At 35.8% G+C, this 23,499-nt stretch overlaps 1 protein-coding gene across 6 annotated transcripts in view; it reads right to left on the minus strand.

Moving 5' to 3' along the window:
* DMD (dystrophin) overlaps positions 1 to 23,499 on the minus strand; it is a 1,925,924-nt gene that overhangs the window by 1,694,569 nt on the left and 207,856 nt on the right. For all 6 annotated transcript variants that reach the window (XM_036747778.1, XM_036747779.1, XM_036747772.1 and 3 more), the window contains 2 exons: positions 17,872 to 18,060; positions 17,086 to 17,267 (listed from right to left, as the gene is read on the minus strand). In XM_036747778.1, the coding sequence (XP_036603673.1) occupies positions 17,086 to 17,267; positions 17,872 to 18,060 (371 nt within the window). The remainder of the gene's footprint in view (positions 1 to 17,085; positions 17,268 to 17,871; positions 18,061 to 23,499) is intronic.

Genomic DNA, 23,499 nt, shown 5'->3' on the forward strand with positions numbered 1-23,499 from the left:
ACCTTTCCTAATGGTGGGACGACATAAAGCGACAGATGGAAAGTGTTACTCAAATGCGTGTATATGTATCTATGTATAAAACACATGTATAATATATAAATAGCTACAGAAATATACACACATGCAAAGCATTAATCAGATATATACACATATATATGTGTGTATATACATACATGTATACATATATACATACTATACACACAGACACTACATATACAGGCATATACATATCTAGCATTACTCTTCATGGGAAAGCTCTGGGCAAAGAAATATAATTGGGTCACTTCTGGCAGCCAGGGGTTATGGGGCCTATCTGCCCTATTGATATTAAACAAAGTGGTTTTTTGTTCACTGATTAAAATGTCAAATAGGAACAGAAACAATATATTAGTCATTTACAAGGCAAGAAAATAGACCATTGATGTCAACATCCTGTTCTATTGCTACTTTCAAAGGTCTGCATATTTCAACAATTAATTAATTATTAGCAGCATGCAAATATCCAAATAGGAATAATGACTTGATTGTGATTTCATTGGTATAGGGAGTACCCAGATAAGGAAACTCTTTCTACCAATGCAGACTAGAACCTTCTTTGCAATTTATAATCTTCACTAGGTGCCCTGGATTAGACAGCCAGTTTGTATGTATATACGTCTGAGGTGGGATGTGAATGCAAGTTTTCTTGGTTCCAAGTCTAGTTAAACCAACACTGCCTCTTCTGTGACTATCCAGAGGGAAAAAAAAAAATAAATACAAGACAAAATACTACTTTTACATTTTTATTACATATGTTTATAATATTAACATTTATAGATTATTCAATCGCCTACCCCAAAACCAAATTTGTGAAAATTATATATAATAGAACTAATATTTTCCATTTTCACAAAATGAAAGGAAACAGCTCAATAGTTCACCCAATGGCTCTTCTTTCTTGATAGCCACGGGAAAAAAGAGTATGTTATATAGATACAGGCAGTGGTGGAATTCAGACCGTTCAGCAGGTTCGCTAGAACTGGTACCTAATTTTCGGTTGGGTTTGCCAAACCAGTTGTTAGCGGGGACAGGGCCTGTACCTGTCACGTCAGTTGCAGGATGTTGCTTCAGCTCGGACCTGTTGTTAATTCATTTGAATCCCATCACTGGATACAGGCATATACATATATATATATGCATATATATATATGTATATATATATATATATGTATGCATATATATATACACATGTATATATGTACGCACACATGTGAATATATCTCTATCTCCATCTATCTCTATATCTATCTATGAGCCTCCAATACCTTATTGTTATACAGAATTATTATAGTTAGAACCTGACTCTACACAGACGTCTCAAAGTCCATTCTTTGGGTTATCTCTTGTGCCCAATTTTTTTTTTGAAAAATTGGAAATTAGACTGCATCAGAAAGATTGTAAATGTGTAAAACTCTTACAATGCATGCTAACCTATTTCTATCTTCATGTCACGCTGAGATAGAAACTCTTTTAAAATGAAAAAAAAGTTTTTGATCACAGTAGTACATAATACAATTTCACAGCAGGACCCAAAACTGACAAATGGGAAAAGATTTGTGGCAAAAAATGTGGAAAATTTTTAATATTTTTAGCATGGGCTTATCTAAGAATAATAAAGCTTTCATTTCAAACTTATTTTGCTGATTTTTGTTACTCATTGAAATATATATAATTTACTAAGTAGATGTTGCTATCAGTTTATCTCTGTAGAATTCTATTCACTAAGGTTTTAGTTGTGATATCAAATATCAAGAAATAATATTGACAGTGTCCTGATCTAAAGTCCTTGGTCTCATCTGAATAATTAAATTTTAACAGTATTCTCTTAAAGAGAAAAAAGGCAAGTTCAAAAATAGATCTTTATTCCTTGAAGCCTGGGAACTTGGTATTTTAAAACTAAGTTTAGAAAGGTCTTTGATTAATTAACAAAGATCTATCTTAGTTTACCTTTGATCAGATTGACAGAGGGAATGATTAAAGAGGGAATGTCTCTTTGTTAACCAAGGAAAGGTCCTTTAGTTTGTGAAAGAAAAAATCTAGAGAGATGATCCTTTATTTATTTACTCTGTAAGGAAACCTTCAGTTTTCTAGGAAAATAGATGCCTATATACATACATACATACATACATACACACACACACACATATATATATATATATATACATACATACATTCATGTATATATATATATATGCATCCATTATTAACATATCGGTAATTCTGTTTGGCAAGTCAGAAGCCTTAAATTAGACTTTCTACTTTCTATTTCTGAAGAATTTTGCCTTTTGACAAAGTCAGGATCTTCCTTTTCAGCCATAATAGTTGCCAATTACTCTGAATTTAACTTTTAAAAAAATAAGCATTCTAGTTAATGCTTTCTGCTCTTCAATTTGCTTGTTTACTTTTAATCTGTGGAAGGTGGAAAACTTATTTCCTCTTGGTGATTTTTTTCCCCACTGGTTCATAGGTATATGTTTCCTGTTTAAGAATTAAGGGGGGAAATCTGCTTTTCCATTGGTGGCTTCTCTTCATTTAATTTCAGTTTTTACAAGGATGTCATACTTTGTTCAACAGAAGATGTAGAAACAATGTAGATACTGTATACGGGTGCCAGTTTATTGAGTGTGTTTGTACTGGTTGCCTAAATCTTCTACTAAAGCTGGGTTGAGGGAGAAATAAAACTTAAAACTGCATTACAGACTCATCGTTTTCTGCTTTTAGTTGGATAGAAATGTCCTTAATAAATGTATCTGCACTATGAGAAATTAAAAGAAAAAAGTAATTTTGCCTTTTCTTTCATAATTAAAATGTAATAGACTATTGGTTGGATCTGGGAGGATTCCAATTGTCAGGGAAAACTTCGCCAGTTTGGATTTCTTGTCAGTAGTAATGCTTATGTATTAATAAACTGTCTCTGACAAACACTGAATAAAAATGAAGAGTATAGAGGTTTTCCTTTCATATATCTCCTCTTTAACTCCATGTTCTTCATTGACTTTCACCAATTACGACAGCTTAGCGCTTTAAGGGGCTGAGAGGCGGGACAGCGGACAGAGTGCCAGGCCTGGAATGAGGAAATCTCATCTCCCTGAGTTCAAATCTGGCCTCGCACATTTAACAGACCTCGGCGAGTCGCTTAAACCCATTTGCCTCATCTGTAAAAATGAGCGGAAGAAAGAAATCTCAAGGTACTCCAGTATCTCTGCCCAGAAAACCACAGATGGTACCCTGAAGAGTAGGACTTTATGGAAAACAACTAAACAACAGTGACCAACCAAAGTGCTTTAGGGTTCGCAGAGTGTTTTCCATATCTTATTTCATTTTATCCTTACAAGAATCCTGTGGCATGGGTGCTATTATTGTCCCCATTACTGATGAAAAAATTAATGTTGGTAGGTTGAATGACTTGTCCAGGGTCATACAGCTAGTCTCAGAATTTGAATTCGAGTCTTCCTGACTCCAAATCATACACTCTATCCATTAGGCCCTTCGGCTATCTAGGGTAGAAACAACACGTAAATATCGCACAGGGTAAAAGCTGATGAGAGAAAGAAAATATACACTTACAAGGGGGAAGTCAGAGAAAGTTATCAACTTTAGTTTAAAGACAGAGTTTTCAACAGGTGGATGTTCAACCTGTTGTTCCAAGGACAGAGGATGGTGCTAACACATACAAACAGACTAGAGACATCAGACACCACAGAATAGTCTGATTGCCTGAACTGTAAAGTAAAAAAAGGAATAGGGAGAAATAAGGCTGGAAAGTTTGGTATTACGGATATCCCCTGAATAAGGAGGGGGGGAGCCAGAGGTGAAAGCCCGTTTTCTTTTTGTTTTGGTTTTTGTTCTTTCTTTCTATCCATGGTCTATGGACTTTGGTAAGCTGCTTCACCAGGGTCTATTTCCTCATTCCCAGCATTGACTGGATATAATAAGTGCTTAATCCCAGCTCTCTGGATATAATAAGTGCTTAATGTTTATTTTCCGATTGGTTGGTTGTTTATATGTAAATGAGGACTGTGGACTAGATGACCTTTAAGGTTCCTTGTACACAAAACTCTATGATCTTATGAGCCTATAAAGACAGACTAAACCCAAAGAAAATATTTTTTTTTTATTTTTATCACATAGCTTGTAATGCACCTATGGGCCTTGGGTATCTGCACCTTTGGAGATACAAGCATCTTGGGGAATCTGGGGACACTGCTTTATTTTCAGACACCCAAACCCTGGTGGGATGGCAGATAGAAGGTGTGCATTGAATGAACATTGGTCTAAGAAACATATGTATACATGCATATGCACACACGTACTGATAAATCGGTTCTATTAGCAAAAGATTAAGCTGATAACTCAGAACTTATTGAAAACACATATGCTTGGTTTAATAGCTACAGTGGAAGGAGAGAAGACGTGCTGAGTCATCCATACCAATGCTGGCAAACATTAGCTCTGGAATTACCGTGGTAGTAATAATAGAATAGTGACACTGCTTTTTTCCTTCTGAAAGCCTCTGAAGATATTTATATGGAAAGAACAGAGGCAAAGGTTCAATCAACCAAACAATAAACATTTATTAAGCAGGCACTGTGCTAAATGCTGGGGATATAAAAAGAGGCAAAAAATGGTACCTACCCTCAAGGGGCTTACAACATTAGCATGATGTAATCAAAGTGTAATTTTGTAATAATGTATTCAAAAACACCAACGTGAAACACAGCCCTGTCATAGAAGCGTGTGTGTCAATGTATATGCAAAATATTTTCGATGATTAGTAATAATAATTATGATACACGAAATTTACATAGCCCTTTGTATTTTACAAAACATTTTACAAACATTAACCTCATTTGATCTTTATACCTATCCTGTAAGGTAGAGGTTAATATTACTTTCAACTTCCCAATGAAGAAACTGACACTTAGATATGAAATGACTTGCTCATGGTCACACACAGCTGCAAACTATCTACAGCAAGATGTGAACCCATGTCTTCCTGGCCCTAAGTGCCTCATGATAGTTATCCTCATGTGGATATTCTAATATAAAAATCCTGCACCACACTCATCCTTCTGACAAAGTAGAGTAAGAAAACTTAGCACACACCAAGAGCACATTGTCAGAACACCACGGCTGAGAAAGTATTAACTGATGCTGGTACGAAAGGGCAAAGCTGACGTTCTGAGATAACATCCATTTCCATGGCAACCCATATCAACTTGCAATGTTAATAAATACACCATGGTATTAAAATTTTATTATAGGTCAAAGAGGAAGAGGACAGACTATGGAAGTACAATCAGAAATATCAGAATTGCTTTTTGTAAAATGTCATTTTCTATCATATCTGCTTTTGTGTGAAATTACTAGAGCTCTTTAATTTGTAATTTTTAAAAAGAACTGAGGCACACTCTCTCACCATCATTTTATCTATTTAATTCTCTCTCTTTCTTTTCTATTATGTTAAGTTGATCAGTTTTCTAATCTTTCTGATTTTAGTTCACAAACATTAGACAAAGTTCAGCTATATGAGACATTCAGAAACTAACATAAACATAAGAGACAAGAGAATTTTCTAACCTATGTATCCCAGAAAGCAGTGAATTTGAAATCAACTCATTTAAGCCTGTTGTACTCTCTTTACTCAAGAACATAGAATTTGTAATGCCAATAAGGAGTCCCTCTTAAAAGATACCACTAATGCAAAAATGAATTAAAATATCATTATAGATGTTATATGGAAATATATCTGTTTTGCTCTGCATGCCTAAGGCCAAAACACACAAACATACACGCATACTGAAACATACGAACTTTGGAGAAGGTGAAGTTTTCATTCGAATATGGGAATTGTTTCATAGACTGAAGAAATGATTTTCAGAATACGGTTATGAAAAATGTTTCCCACAAGACTAATGCCCCTCTGAGGTCACACTCCAGGAAGATCTACACAGCTGGAAACACTTTGAGCACACATAGGCATTGTCATAGACATGTACAGATGTATCATGGGCCAACCCAGCCAAGGAAAGACAGCTCACATTTTCCTTGAGGAATGGATTTTTCAGCCATAGCAATCCACAAAAGGCTACTAAATCATAGCAGGATTACAATCTCTTTTGGTGGAGGAACAGATTACCCATGCACAAAATAATGATATTTGAAGTGTAAAAAGGCTTTTGGGTAATCAATGTTAGAGGAGCATTGAAGTCTATGTGGTACTTCATTTTATGAGGGGGCTAGACTGTGCACTCTTCACTCCCAGATTCATTCACTCTATTCAATTCTCTTCCTACTAACTAGCAGCCTTGATCCTCTGGAGATGTTTCCTCATTTTTCTATTCCACCTCCCCTTTAAAGACATTCTGAGAAGTGGTTGATAGGTTTCTCCAGATTCCCAAAATGGTCCATAACACCAAAAAAATTAAGTACTTTCTGTTCTATAATTTAGATTACATCATCCCTGAGCTCAAAAAGCTTCATCATTGGTTACCTATTTAATAATAATTTATTCTTCAATAAAATCTGAACTCCTTCAGATTGGAAAGCCTTCTAAAATATGACCACAATTTATAACCTAAATGAATGAATGAATGAGTAACTATTTATTATGTATCTACTACATACCAAATACTGTTAGATGTCAAAGAAATAGATATCAAAGCAAGACAGTCCCTGAGCTCAAGAATTTATACTGTTAATGGGGGAATATGACACATATAAAGGAGTTTGGGCTTAAGAAGTCACAAGGATTGTGGATAGAGCCATAAGGCGGTAGATTATCCTATCTCTTCCAGTTGCGATGACTATATTTGTTTATTCTTTGCAGAGTCAGAATAAAATCTATAGATTGGGGTGGTGCTAATGGTTGTGAGGACAGCCACAAGGCAGTTAGCAAGAGGTTTGCACTGTCTAGCTGGACAGAGTATGAAGCACAGTCCGAGGCAAGCCACACAGAGTAAAAGAGTTTTCCTTTACCCCAAGTTGGACAGCTCAGTCTCAAGGTAGAGTCTCAAGAGTGAGTGGTGTGAGTATTCATGAGTTAGGGGAATGTGATCACTGGAAATTTTGTCCTTGGCTTAATGTATCCTCTATTCCAGCCAAACTAGAGAATTTGCTCAAACATTTACATTAATTTGCTTGAAGGCTGGGAATATGACTTATTCATCTTCTTGAGAGGACATAGAGGTGCAATGGACAGAGCTCTGGACTTGGAATCAGGAAAATCTAGGTTCAAGTCCTATCACAGATACTTAGGAACTGTGTGACTCTATACAGGGCCTTTAACCTCTCTGTATTGGTTCCCTCATCTATAAATGAGGAGGTCGGACTTAGTGGCCTCTAAGGGCCCATCCAATGTTTCTGTGTTCTTATATCAACCTAGGTGTCCTCTAATTTTTTTATCTTTGCTGGTTGAACACTTATTAAAGTATGGATGGTCCAAAGATTACTTATTTAATTAATATATTACTTTTGATTCCTGCCTCATAAAACCAAGCCATGTCAAAGTCTGTTCAAAACTTGGATAAATGTACAACTACTTAAAACTTACATTTCAATTTAACATAGTATATAAGTCCTACATATTGATGTTTATTCATTATTTTATGATATTTATTTTGCCCAAATGATCCCAAGGCCAGTTTCGAATTTGATGCTCTTATGCTAAATCCAGGGTTCCTTCTACTGTTTCATGGAAAATAGCTGTTCCTTTTACATTTGTCCTACCTTTTCATCTTGAAATATTATACTATAGAGAACATGTTTTACACATTTCTGGTTTTCTTCATATGGTTAAAAAACCCAGAAATTTTATCTAATATAATATTTAACATGTTAATTTCAGGGGCCATTCACCAGCACGAAAAATCATTACCCTCTTGGACCAAAGTGTTCAGTTCTCTGTTGTAGAAACGATGTCTTGGAAGCAGTGCAGCAATTTGAGTGTGAAATTTTATAGCATAAGCAGTCTTGATGGATTTCTGGGAGCAAATGGCAAGTAATTAAAATATGTGATCATCCTTTGCTGAAGAAGAATGAGCAATTGTATGTAAGTCAAAAAAAACCCTTCCATTACAGAAGATGTTATCAAAGCATGTTTCTAGAGAATTTGTTTTACTGAATATGTAGATAAGATGTGAGACCTTCACAGAGATTTAAACTTCTATTTGTTTCCTATTTGAATATTTTTCAATTGTAAAATAACATTCACATTTTCCTTTTTCTAGGTTTTTATCTTTTTATTTGATCAATATATATGATCAATAGACTATTTGTCTATACCTCTATAGATACCTACTCGTGACACTTGTTCTCTACCATCTTGCTTTCATTTTGGTGTCACCCTGAGAAGGGGTTTCGTTTTCCCCTTCATGTCCTATCTATAATTATTAGACAAGTTGATGGAACTCGCTGTGCTTATCTTTATGAATCCTTGTAGAAATGTCAGTAAATCTCTTTTGCTCTCTGCAGGTTGCATTTTTCAATCAAATTAATTAGTTTATTCATAGAGGAGAAAATCTTCTGTTGTCCTGGTGCCAGTTATCTTCTCATCCTTTCACAGCTGGACTTTTTTGCCAAGGGTATTCCTATTATGATACAAGCGTACCTCCCCTTGTCCTCTTCTGAATGCATTAAACTTAGATATTGAAACATGATTTTAAAATTTTATTTCAGTTGTGACATTTCTTAGTGAGGTAATAAATGGTTCTCAATGTTTTCTAATAAATCTTCAATGCTTTCCTAAAGACTTGAAATTGTCAGATATTTGTGTGGTGCTACCAAGCTAGTCTGTGAATAGAGTTTATTGTTTTAATTCTTTTTAAGAATATAAGTTTTTATTGGAATATTTATCCACACCTATAAAATTGTCATGCTGGGGACAAAAGTAATAATGTAGAGGAAGAAACAGAATGGAGTGGATTAATTGTGGCACATGAGAATGGGAAACATTTTACCAAGAGTAGGAGTGAAGGAAAATATTTAAGTATGAAAAAGCAAAAGAAAGATGCAATCCAGTCATCTTTCAGTTATGTCTGACTCATGGCAAAGATCCTGGAGTGGTTTTCCATTTCTTTTTCCAGCTAATTTTACACATGAAGAAACTGAGGCCATCAAAGTTAAGTGTTTTGTCCCCGGTCACACAGCTAGGAAGTCTCTGAGGCCAGATTTGAACTCAGGAAGTTGAGAATTCCTGATTCCAGGCCTGGCCATTGTGCCACCTTTTTGCCTATACCTAGCTATGTACAATAGGAAAAAAAAGTACTTGTGAACTTATTTTTTCAGTACATATATATATACATATATATATATGTGTGTGTGTGTATATATACATATATATGTATGCATATGTATATGTGTGTGTTATGTTTGAAACATTTCTCTAATACCTCAGTCTGGTAACCATATGAAGAAGGATATAAGGTTAATCTGCCATGACTAGTTTTTAATGAAACCATGCTGGCTCAAAATAATCACTGTTTCCTTTCCTAAGTGGTCACAAAACTTTCTTTGAATAATGCATTTTATAATTGTACTAGAAATTGAAGTCTCCTTTCACTAACACTGATAACTGACTCTCTACGCTTTAACAAATGGTCCTCAAGATTTGGCTGTGGTTAAAAAAATTTATTACCCATTGGTCTAGGCTCTGATGATGAGAATCTCTAATATCATCTCTGCTGGGTTTTTTTAGTAACAGAGCCAAAGTCCTTTGCTTGACTTCTTGTTTAGTTTTTTTTTTTTTTTGGAGGGGGGAAGGCAGAGCAATTGGGGTTAAGTGACTTGCCCAAGGTCACACAGCTAGTAAGTGTGTCAAGTGTCTGAGACCAGATTTGAACTCAGGTCCTCCTGACTCTAGGGCTTGTGCTCTACTCAATGTGCCACCTAGCTGCCCCCTTTGCTTGACTTCTAATCAGTGTCTGTTCCAGAGACTGTGCCCCCCTTGCATAGCCTTCACCTACTTAGAGCCACTCCCATACTGCTTTGAGGTATTAGAGCATGACTCTAGTAGAGGCCACAAATTATATTGTCATGTAAATGATATCATCTCACTAGTTGGACTGAAGATTAGGATGCTTGGAACCATTTTGAATAGTTCTGCCCTTTTTCCTATTGACAAAGTATAAAGAATCCTGACCACTATGAGAGATTTCCTGAGAAATATGATGGGCCAAGGAAAGGTGGAAAAGTAGTAATAACAAACATGTAACTAGATGTTTTTACCTTATCCAAATCAGACATTCAGGTAGGTAAAAATTCTATTACAACCAAAAAGATTTGTTTGAATTTCACTGCGTTCTATCCAAAAAGATTCATAACTTACAACATAAAAATAAATAAAAATTTCTTAAGAGGAATCAGAAAATTAGAAGGCTAGAAATGACACTTTGAACATTTTAGATGTATACCAAGTTGTTATGGCCAAAAATTTCATCACCTGATGGATAGGCTCCTGGTGAAGAACAACTATGAAGTTGCTCAGCTGGTCTTAAGATAAAAGACACCAAGTCCTTTTCTAGACGTTAACTAGAAGCTTTTCCAGTTTGGTAAAACTTTCCATACATTGTATTTCACTGACACAACCCTCAAAATGCCAAGGTCACCTCTATACCGTGGGGAGTCATTAGGACAGGAATCTGATCATCAGAGGCAAAGCAGGCCAAGAGTCCAGATTCCTTGTCTCCCAGTCCATTTTTCTTTCTATTAAACTGTTCTGCCTGTTCCTTTCATATTGAGGGAAATGGAATAGGCATTCAGTCGCACAATGGTAGTTACTAAGGTGGTGACTATCTGTGGGCAGTAGGAAGCAAAGGCACAGTAATCAGAAGTAAAGAAAGGTGCTGTCAAGAATAGCTGTCATACTGAATAGCAATGAGTAAAGGGAGAGAACAGCTCACCTACAGAATAAGGCTGGAAAAAAGCCTAAGGTGTCCTGGGAGGAAGTTAAAATTAACCTTATATAGTACAATATTTAGCAGATCTTTTCTCCCTGTTCATTTGAAGTCTGGTTTAAAAATTATGATTAGTATTTATTTATTTCTGTTCAACTGTTTTAAAATAGCTGCTCTTTAAAACCAACTTTTTTATTAAAAAAAGTTTTTCTTGTTTGTTTTTGCTGGACTCTCTCAGTTATTTATAGTGGAGTCTCTATAGACTATATACCCACTAGGCCTATGCCACTATTAATTAATTCATTTTTTTTTATTTTAGTAAATAGTCACTCAATGTCTACTCTATACAAAGCAATGTGGAGGATACAAAAACAAATGAGCTATGATCAATGCCTTAGTAACTTTACAGTATTAGGAGCAAAAAGAAGAAAAGATAGTAGAGGTGCAAATATTTGAATGTATTGACCTAGTGGAAGAATCCTGATGTGTGAGGCAAAGCATTATGTTGAAAGGATAAAGTTTAGATGATTTACTTAATGGCTCTGAACTTTTATAAAGGAAGAAAAAAAAGGAGACAAAAGCATAATCTACTAACATGCTGCCATTTGCCACATTTTGCCAATGAGAAGTGGAGGCAAACAGAGGCTCAGTGACTTGGTCAGAGTTTCATACCTAGTGGCTGCCTGATGTCATGTACAAACTTGGGTTTTGTGACTTCAGGCGCAGTGTACCATCTACTGTTCCACCTAGCTTCCCTAGATCAGATTTTGCTGTTGTTTCTTTATATGTGTACAGAGCTTTCTCATAAAATATCAGAGAACTTCCACTAATGTTCTTCACTGCCAATAGTGCTGCAGCATTAATGTAAGGAAGGCTAAAAGAAATCAGAACGTACATAACTATTCATTGATGAAAAACATTTTGTATAAAAATATTTTTAAAACTGTACTCTGGATTACTTTTCTCTTTCAACCTTCACCCCTTTCATTTTCCCTCTGTCCCTGCCGTATCAGCTAAAAGGTTATTTCCTCTTCAAATTTTAACGTTTTTAATAAATTTCAAGCCTACATTGACAGTGTGTTTTACCACAAATTAGTTAAAGCTTCAATAGATGTCCCTGTACAAAACTGAAAGATACTTTTGGATAGTTCTAATTGTTAGGTAATTTTGCTTAGAATTGAGTTAAAATCTGTCTCCCTCTAATTTCTCACCCATTAGAAATGGGTATGACCTTTGAAACTATAGAAAATAAATTTAATCCTTATTCCATATGACAGCACTTCAAAGATTTGAAGACAGCAAGCATGTTTCCCTATGGTTTTTCTTCTCTAGGTTAAATAGTTGAGCTCCCTCAAAAGAATCCCTCTATATTTATTCTCTCACTTTTTTCCCTCACTTATATCTCCCTTTAGATGTATGTCCTTCAAACTCAAAGCAAGCAACATTTAACTTATCATTTCCTCACTGAACTAATTACCTTTTTCTCCTGATTTCTCTGTTTCTGGTAAGGACAAAATTCTGTCTCTGAGAAGTGTGTTTTGCCCCTGCCAAATACAAACACACTTTCTTTTCACTACCGAAGTTCTTAAAGGAGTATAATATAGCCTGCTGTCACTATTTAAGAAAACAAAAACAAAACACAATAACTCTTCAAGTTCTAGCAACCTAAAACCACACTAGTAAGAAAAAATGTTTTTATTGTCATTAGTGACGTAATCGTCAAATCCAGTCATTCAAGTTCTCATCCTTGTTTTATGTTGTCACAGCACTCAACAATTTTTTTGTTTTTTTTAAATTTTTTTTTAGCACTCAACTCTTAATTGTTGTTAGGTGTCCTTCATAAATTTTTTCTTAAGTCCTATTCTCTATATTTCCTCTCTATGTACCTTCCCATAGTAAGTGCTTCATAAATGTTAAATTACTAATGACTTAAAATGAAAAAAAAAGACAACAAGATCTAATTTTATTTGAGCTGTAAAGAAAAATCTGGAATCATTTCTTCACAATAATATAAACATTCTCTTATGATATTTGGCTCAATTTTTAAAAATATTGCCAAAGATAAAAGACCAGATGTCAGTCCTAAGAAAGTGTCCTCCAGCACATGAAGAATTGGCTTATGGAACAGATGAGATAGTAGCACAAATATCTACTCAGTGGCAGTCAAGAAACAGGGCCAGATGAGATGTGACCAGCTGTGTTCTTGGGAATGTGGATGTCAAAATTGCCAGATTCTCAAAAGTGAGAACTAATTTACTAAAAGACACGGGTAGCACAAAGAGAGAAACACCCCACAAGGGACAAGGTCAGGTCTATATAAGTCCATGCGGGGAAAACTACCTGACATAAGCAGATAATGCACAGATCCTTCTTGGTCCAATGTCAAAATAACCTGGCTTATGCTGGGGAGGGGGCAATTGGAAGAGGAAGGAGAAGAGAATCAGGGCAAGATCAGACTTCAGTAACAAAGACTAGTCAGGAATACAGTTCACCTCATTAAGGATCCTGGGAACTTGTCAATTTTCATTGTCTTTGATGCTTTAAATAAGTTAAAGCACCACATAATAGGCATTTTAGGAGACCTGTATAAGTCATGTGGGCTCTGGCACCCGGAACTTTTGATTACCTCACTTCATTGTCAGTCACTCGATCAATCAGTCAACAAAAATTTAGTAAGCATTTACTAGGTGCCAGAAACTGTGATTTGGATGGATCAGAGTCTCTATGAATATGTCACCAGATGCTAAATACAATAGGGGAGATTGATGGCAATGTTGAAGAAGAGGAAGAAGAAAAGAGGAAAAAAGAGGAAGAGAAAGAGAAAAAGGCGGGGGAGGAAGAACAAGAAACCAAGAACAAGAAAGCTGGCGTATACACTTTCATACACATTCAGCTTTGTTGTTCTTCTTCCTCTTCTTCCTCCTCCTCTTCCTTTGTCTTGTCTTCATCTTCTTCGTCTTCTTCTCTACTTCCTCCTCCTTCTGTATTCTTCCTTCTTCTTTGACATTACCATTAATTTCCTGTATTACACTTTAGCAGCTAACTATATGTCTGTAGAAACCTTGATACATACAAAGCACAGTTCCTGGCGCCTCATAAACGCTTAATAAATCCTTGTTGACTGACTGAAAGAGAAATAAAATATTCAAAAGCTTCAGATGTCAGAACCTACACATCTTATTAAGGACTCTTTAAATCCAGCAACACACACAATGAAAATTGTACTGTTTCCTATGGCCCCTAATTGTATGTACTGTATTGCTGACGGGGCTATGATATTTCAGTCTGACACTGGCTTCTCTTGCCTTGATTCTCTGCTCCCCCTCAACTCATAACTGCCCCTTCCCCACCCCAAACCGAGTATATATAGACACTGATGCCCATATCTATATCTATCTGTCTGTCTATCTGTACACATGCACATATACATATGTACACACACATATAATATATACAATATACATGTGCATATATGTGTGTACATATGAATATATGTATGTACAACAGATATATTTTACATATCTATGTACGCACATTATCTATCTATCTACCTACGTTACTTATACCACTCCATAGAGGCTCTTCCCCAGTCCCTTCACTTTAGCTTACAGGTAAGATTCTGCCTCTTTTCCTTCCATTTTAAGGTTTGCAAAGCCTTCTGCTCACAGCCTAGTTATGTACTGCAGGTATTAAAATCTCCATATTTACAAATGAGGAAAAGGAGTCTTTAAGATATTGAGTGAAGAGTCACCTATGGATACCCACCTAATATAGAGCAGAGAGAAGGGCATGAGCCCAGGTAGCCCTAAATCTCAGACCCAGCATTTCATTCACTCTATTATTCTACTATTGCTAAGGCCGATTTTGCTAAAAGGCTCTTTCTCTTTGTATCGCAGCCAATGATACAGAAAAGATAATCTACTGCAAGCTGCTTCTCACCAGGTTGTTCTTTTTCCATTTTGTTATAAAATGTCTTAGTCAAAGTTATGCTAGCCAGTTGGCTGACATTGACTTTTCTATAACTACAATGATGTTTAAAGAAAGAAATCTTTTAAATTCTTTTTTAATTAATACAGAAAATTTAACAAAAGGAGCTTACTAGTCTCCACAACTCTGACATGGGTAAGTTAAAAATTTGGGATCAATTCTTGATCAATTGGTGAGGGAAGAGTCAAAGAAAGGATGGGAATTGGAAGGAAAATAAGGAGAATTTTGTTAGTAAGCTAAAGTGAAGGGACTAAGAAGAGATAAGAAGTTTTGGAAGAGTCTCTAAAGAATGGCATATAGTTAATTGATTAGCAAGGACTAGAATGATTAATTATCTTGTTGCCATAAGGGTCCAGCTAAGATGAGATAAATGGTGGTGGGAGTAAGAGTAATCCAGTGTTGGCAAGGCACAATTAGTGACAGGGCAAGAGTTTTGAGAGTAGAGAATAGTTTAGAATTAGTTTAGAATTGTTTCACCAAGGGGTTGAGAAAGGGTAGGGAAGAGGAATGAGTGAGAGAAAGGGAATGATGACCTGGGAGAGAAAAAGGGGTACAGGGAATGAAGGGAATGATAAGGACCAGGAAAAGACAGGGGGAAAGATGGAATGTTAAAGGGTATGATCAGAAAAAGGAATTTCAAAGTTCATGAACATGAAAGTGGAACACTCAAGAATATTGGCAAGACTGGAAGAATGACCATTTCTGGTATGTAGGGTATGTAGCTGAGGTAGCATGAAAGAATTGGCAATAGAAATGGAGTAGATTGAGAAGTTGGGAAGTTAGGGTGTGTGAGAGAGCATCAATATGTCTACCATCTTCTATAAGACGGCTGGATTTGGGGCAGGCAGGAAGATTGCAAACCCAGCAATAAACTCATGGAGGAAGGAAGTGGAATGTAGTGAATGTATTGAAAGAAGATGGCCAATAAGGATCCTGGATTAGAAGTGGCTGAGTTATGGTACTAGAGGGAGACTCTGGAAGTATCAATGGAGATGGAAAGAGTATTCTGATTACCCCACCAGGATCTTTCAGGGTATTAGAAAGTGTGTAGGGTAAGGGTGGTAAGGAAAACAGTATCATCAGAAGGGGCCCAGGTCTCAATGAATTTCAGCAGATGCCTCAGAGAATTCATAGCATCCTTCAAAGTTGTTAAGGTGTCATCTAGAGAGAGAGAGGTGGCACAGTGCATAGAGCCCTGGATCTGGAGTCAGGAAGACCTGAATTCAAATCCAGCCTCAGACATTTGCTAGCTGTCTGAACATAGATAATCCATTTTAACCTCTGTTTTCTCAACTGTAAAACAGGGATAATAATAGCACCCATATTACCGGGTTGTTGTAAAGATCAAATGAGGAAATGTTTGCAATAGATTTAGCACAGTGCTTGGCACATAATAGGCACTATATATCTGGTAGCTATGATGCTGTTGACATTGGGTAAAGGGTTATCGTGGTCCACACACATAGAGGAGATTACTGACAGTGCTTAATCAAAACTCCTTGACTTATTGAAGCATTCTACAGAAATATGTGCTTAATATATTCAATACCAATTTGAAATTTCATCTCTTTTCAGTTAAACTGAAATATAATTGCATAGGTAGGCTACACATGTCTATACAAAATTGTACAAGTCAAAGGAAAATCCCCCAAATTACTATGTCTTTTTGTTTTCTTTGTAAAAAAGGTATATTTCTGGAATGTCTCAAAAGCTATTTCTGATTAATTTGATATGTTTTTAGAAATCCAAGAGGATTTCTAAAGCATTTTGTTTTTAGATCTACAAACAAATGAATCTTCAGCTTTTCCAGGGTAATTTCTTCCGAAAAGAATATCTCAATTTCCTTGTCAACTTCATTGAAATGAAACATGCATATATTTTTCTCATAAAGCTCATTACATTTTTCTATGCTTTAATTTACTTTTAGGAAAGAACCTGGATAAAAATTTGACCTATGTTTAGTAATAGGATGTTGCTTCCTAAAATATGAAGTGGTAGAGAACTGTTTGTTTAACCTTTCTACTCCAATAAATATGAACATTCTTAGGTGGGTGATATACTTCAGATTCTGAATGGAACAGTATTCTTTAGACATTCTGCGTCTGTGCCAGGACCCTAGACACACACCCCCAAACAGAATACCTCTTTTGCTCTTCTTGTCACTTACTTGCTTTGTTTTTCCATGCTGGCTACCCTGAGGCATTCCCATCGAGAATTGAGGAGATTCATTTGTTCTTGGACTTCATTTTCTTCATCTTCTGAGAGCTTCCCAACTCTGATCAGTTGGCTTCCTAATTGCAGAACATTGCCAACTCGTCCCTGGTGAGCTGTTAATTCCATCATATAACCCTGCCACAAAAAGAGGCTGATAATGTTGACTAATACCTCTAGGACATTAGAGAGTTTTTTTCCTCCACATTGTTTTAAAGATTAAATCCTCCAATGGTACTCTTAAATTTTTTTTTATCAATTTTTCTTTTAAAAACTGCATGGTTGATAATGAGTCTTAATTTAGTTTTGAGTTGAAACCTCAAAAGGCTAAAAATTAATATTGGGAAAATGGAGATTCTAAGTATGTATTTGTGATTTAAAAATAAATATATTTAAAATATAAAAATCAAAATGTATCAAGAGGCAAAGTCAGATAATATTCTTGCAATAAATGAATATTAATGCACTAACAGTTATAACATAATGGATTTGGATATACAAAGGACTTTACTAGTTCTTTAGTCTGACCTCTTCATTTTTCAGACAATAAAGGCTTGCCTCAGAAAAGGGAAGTGGTTTGCTGCTAAAATTTGCCCAAGTATTAAGAGTCAGAGCAGAGATTTGACCCAAATGCTGTGACTCCAAATCCAGAAGTCTTTGGCCCTAAGTATACAGATAGAAGAAGTTCAAAAGGGTGATAGGTACATCGTTCTTATAATGACTTTAAGAAAATGCTTTTTACCTCGTGGGTATGAAACTGTTCTTTCACTTCTTCTACATCTTTTGAAATTTCACCCTGTGCTTGCAAAGCATCTTCAGCAGAGAGAAGCCAAGTCAGTACTTCTTCTAAAGCTGTTTGGTAGCTATCCAGGTTTACTTCAGTCTCCATCAATGAAGTACCCAAAGACTTGTCATCAGGAACTTCCAAATGCTGCACAATAAAATAAATTGGGTGTTGTGCAATTAGTGTCTTTTCAGACTGTTCCAGTACATTAAGCAATAAATAGAAAGAAATATTTAAAATGCAAGGAGGAAGGCCATTTGCATTACACAGATATGATTTAGAGATACACATAATTAAAAAGCTACAATTTAACAGCTTTAGTAAAAGACATCCAAAGAAGTCAGTTGAAATACAGATTAATTCAACATATCCACTAAGTATATCCTGCATTGCTGAGGAGTGCAAGGCTGTACGATTTCATAGGTTACCTATATATCATAGAATTGGGCAAAGGACAGATGCCCTTATAGTGAAGAGGGCATAAGGGAAGATTTTGGAGCATGGAGACCTGATGAAGAAGGCAAGCCAGGACAGTCAGGGGTGACAGTGGAAAAGTATGGGCATTGTTTCAAAGTACTGAATACCCAAGATGGTTCAGAGGAGGAGTGGGCTAAAGGGAAGAGGAAGTAAAATAGGAGATGGCAGAATATTAAAAATGCGAAATCTGTACTTATCTTTGTCTTTATATTTTGAAACTCCAACTTGACACTTCAGATTTGCATTTTCCATATCCCTAGTTTCTACATTTTCCAGCACAGTAGGATGATTGCAGTGTTTGATTCTATAAAATATTTACCATTTTGAAGTTTTCGTACCCTGACAGTTCTGCAATATTGCCAATGTTTTTTTATGAAGATGACATACAAATAGCAATCTCTTTTTATTTTTCCACCAGATAATATTATCTTTCCTTGTCATTATAGAACTGTCATGAACATTTAATCTTGATAGATAAGATCTATATTAAAATAATATATGGAATCTTCAAACAATATTATTTTAGGTAGGACTTTTCATGGCGATGTGTAAGACTCAGGGGCATTCCTAGGGATTTGAGCATCCAAAGCAAATAGTAGCTATGTTTTCTCTGCAACACCAATTCCTCCACCCCATTTATACAGTAGAAGTGAGGTAAAATGGAACATAAATGACATTCAAAAAGGAGGAAAGAAGTCAGAAACAAAGACCTTTGGAGCCATATGCAGAAAGGAGGAGAGGTAGTTCCACAGAGGACAGTGACATGGGAAGAACACTCAGAAACCATCTGGCATAACCTGTACATGAACAGGAATCACCTCTATAGCATTTCAAAGACATGCTCTATTACGAAACCCTCCAGTGAAAGAGAACCCAGAACTTCTTTAGTAAATTACCCTTTTTGCTACCACTAATTGTTAAAATATTTTCCCTTACACTGAATCTGTCTGCCTTTTCAGTAGCTTCTGACCATTACTCCGGAATGAGTAGAAGATCTCTTCCATATTTCAGCTTTTCAGATACCTAAAGGCATTTATAATCTACTCTATTAAGTATTCCTTCTCAAGGTAAACATCCTTAGTTCCTTTAACTGACTCTCATAGGACTGTTAGAACCTCATATGAGGCTGTTACTCTCCCTTGGTTGTCCTCCACTTTATTTTTAAAATAAGTCTTTTTTTAAATGTTTTATCCATAATGGAATGCAGTACTTCAAACATGATCTGACCAGGGAAATTTTCACCTCTCTTGTTCTGGACAATGTGCTTCTATGAATGCATTTTTTTCTGGTTGCCATCTAATAGTAGAGATTACTTATCTTTTTCACATGAATTGTTGGCAGGCAGGCAGTTTATGAAGTTATTTTATTAAACCAAAGTGTAGGACTTCACATTTCTACCTCTTAAACTTCATCTGATCAGATTCAACTCTTCATCAGGCCTGTCAAAACCTTTTTAGATACTTGACTTTGTTACCCAATGTGCCCACTGTTTAGGGTGCCTCAAAGTCTGGAGGTCTATTGCTGGCCACATACATATAGAATAGCTTAGAATTTAGAAAGAGAATTAAGGCAGAGAGAAAGTAATGCCTTTTTAGAATCCACCTAGGATTTACTTTATTGCTGTCATTATTTTTGGTTCTTGTTTTTCTCTTTCCTTTTTTGTTGGAATGAGAGGCCAAAGATCTTTGGAATTTCTAGCCCAAAATAAGAGAATTATATGAGATGAAAGATAGTGATTTTAGAGGAAGGATTAAGTGCCTGTGGGTTTTACTTAGTTGGCTGGCTATTTTTTTGTTTGTTTTTTGTTTGTTTCAAAACAGCTGTGACTGGAAGCAGCAACTTGAGACCAGCAAATCACAAACCACCTGGCAGACACCAATGGCCACTCCCTTGGAATTATATATCTAACAGAGGTAGCATAGACCAATCATTAGTGCTTTCTCCCACGGATATCTTTCCAAATTAACGATCCCTCAAACATTTTTGTCTTGTCTTTCTTTTACCTCTAAATACATCTAATTGCACTATCTTCTAATCCTTACATCTCCATCTTAACCACAGAAACAGCTATATAATATGCTATATAAGGGGTACTCTATGCTCCTATTGGAATAAAAGCTCTTAGAAATTTGTAGCTCAACACAGACCTTTATTTAGGGATTTAATAACAGCCTTTACTGCATGCCTACTTTGAAAATTATTATTCAAATAATCTTCCACAATGATAAAATACAGATTGCAGTATTACCATTACAATATAATGAATCGTAGCAGGCAGTCATATCTACTGCAAAATACAAATTAAAAACTAAAGTCTTTATAACCTATTTCTGTTTATACATACTTGACATTCACTAAAGAAGAAGCGGGGCAACAGCATAGAAGACAAAACCTTAAACCAAGGACATTATTTCTGCTAACTATAAATTCTGCATCCAAATGGCTTTGTGTGAAGTTATGCACATAATAAAACCTTTACAATGAGAGCTTTAAAGAAAGATGATTTCAAACAATGAATGAACTGGGGTAACTTTCTTTAAATAATTCAATTAATCATTATTGATAGTCATAAATTCAAATCTAAGTATGATTACCTTCAAAAACATTTCTCTCTTCCTCTCTCCTCCTTTTCCTTCCTTTTTCTTTCTCCCTCCCTAATCCCACTCTTTGAAGACTTAGAGCCAGGGAATTCATGAAACTAGAAAGTTCAATAGCTCAATGTATGCAAATTTGCAGTGGAGATTTTGAGGAGAAAACCTACATATTTTGAATGCTTACTTTTAAGAGAATATGGAAATAAAGACAGAGGGATAGTGTTATATTTTCAAGAATAGCAGTGAAAAAATTTGTCATTGCTTTATAATTTCTGAGTGCAACTGAGCAAGTGAATGAATATCTTGGGCATCCTTTGGAATCAATGAGGACTATCTGGGTAAATGCAATCTCCATTTGTATCACATGAATTTTTTTCATTAGAAAAAAACCAACTACCAGTTTTAAGAAAGCCTCAAACTTTCCAGGTGGAAATGCTGGAATTGCCTTTTCATGATAACATTGTCAATTTTCTATGGATCGAGTATATTTCCTGTCTTTCTTCACAAAATAAGTTTTATTTGGTTTTGGCACATGGGAATATTGCAACCCCAGTGGTCTAAGGAAAATCTGGGTTCAGATCTAGAATCTGACACTGCATGGTTGAGATTCTGAACACATCACTCATCCTCTCCGTGTCCTCAGTAATTTACCATGTCAAAAGTTTACCAGATGGGTACAGACTATTATCCAGTTTAAACAATGCCTAGTTGGAAAATTCAGAATCATGCAAGAGATAAAACTGAATGGAATTGAAATCCATTTACTTATTGATTTTTAAAACTATATCCAGTCCTAACAACTTTATTTAGTTTATTTCAGCCTAAATTTCTTAGGTTTAAATGTTGCATCATTGTATATAAATATACAAACTCCCTGATGGCAGGAATGTTGTTGTAGTCACAGAATCACAAAGACATTGAATTACAGAATTTTAGTGTTGGAAGGCATCTCAGAAGCCCAAATCTTACCCAAAAGTAACCCTCACTATAGCATTTCCAACAAGTAGTTATCCAATCTTTGCGTCAAGGACATGTAACTTGGTATCTCCTTAGGCAGTCTATTCCAATTGGGTCATATTCTTTGTTAGGGAGTTTCTCCTGACGTCAAACCTAAATTTGCTTGTTTTCAGCTTCTATCCACTGTTATTGTTTCTGTCCTCTGGGACTGAACAAATCTAATTTCTATTGCATAGAATATTTTTTTCAAATACTGAAGATAGCTATCATACCCCGTATTTGCCCTATGCCCCTTTGACCCCCACCAAATCAAAACAGATTATATATCCTGCATTTTTTCAACTGATCTTCATTTGGCATGAGTCTAGGGCTCTTCATCATCTTCATTATATTCCAGAATAGCAATGTTCTTGCTTCATTGTGGTACCCAGAACTGAACACAAAATTCCACATGTTTTCCGACTAGGGCAGAGTATGGAGAGACTATAACACTGCATCCCTGGAAACTATATCTTTCTGGTACTTGTCAAGTCCAACCCCTCTGCATGTATCTCCTATCTTCTCCAGAAGATCCCCCATATTATCATGCTCATTTTCTCTCTAAATTTCAATCTTTCCTTATTAAATTGACTTTTTTTGACTACTCACAAACACAACTATATTTCTTCCATCTTTAAAAAACAAAACTCACTTGATCTGACCATCCTCATTAATAACTACCTTTTTTGTTTCCTCTTCATTGCTAAACTATGTGAGAAAGTCATCTGCATTACCTTACTCCACATCCTTTCCTCTTGCTGAAATATGGCTTGCAATTTCATCATTCAACTGAAACCACTCATTCCAAAATTACCAATGCCAACTCTAATACCTATTCTCAGTCCTTATCCTTCTTAAACTCCCAGATAGTGTTTGACATTATTAATAACTCTCCTTGTACCCTCCTTTTTTTGGACACTGCCCTCCTGGTTCTTTTCCTGCCAGTCTGATCACTCTTTCTCAGTATCCTTGGTTGGATCTTCATTCAGGTTACACCCACGGTTGGTTGTACCCCAAAGTTTGGTTGTGGACATCTTCTCTTCCTCTATACTAGTTCACTTTGTAAACCAGCTCCTATGTGTTCAGTTACCCTTTTTAACTTGGTGATTGCTATAGTTATGCCTATTTTCTGACATCAACTACCTTTTAGACATCATGAACTGGATGTCCCATGGCATCTCAAACTTAACACATCTCGAACAGAACTCAATGTTTTCTGCCAACCCCTCCCCTCCTTCCAAATACCTTATTTCTTTCAAAGGTGCTGTCACAATCTCAGCAAACCTGGATTGCAACATCAATGTCACATTCAACTCTTCTGCAATATAGAAAATTTTTGTTGAATTTCATTGGTCATTGGAAGAAAGTTCACCAGCATGCCCGAACCTAAACAATCTGAGGTTAATCAGAACTAACAAAAGTCAAATTTTGCTGCAAAAACATTGGATAATTCAGTATCATCTCCTTGCAACAGTGAAATGTAGTGGAAATCCAGGTAACATAGACCTCAAGGTTTTTT

This window comes from Trichosurus vulpecula, chromosome 2 (assembly GCF_011100635.1).
Source record: "Trichosurus vulpecula isolate mTriVul1 chromosome 2, mTriVul1.pri, whole genome shotgun sequence".
NCBI lineage: Eukaryota > Metazoa > Chordata > Mammalia > Diprotodontia > Phalangeridae > Trichosurus > Trichosurus vulpecula.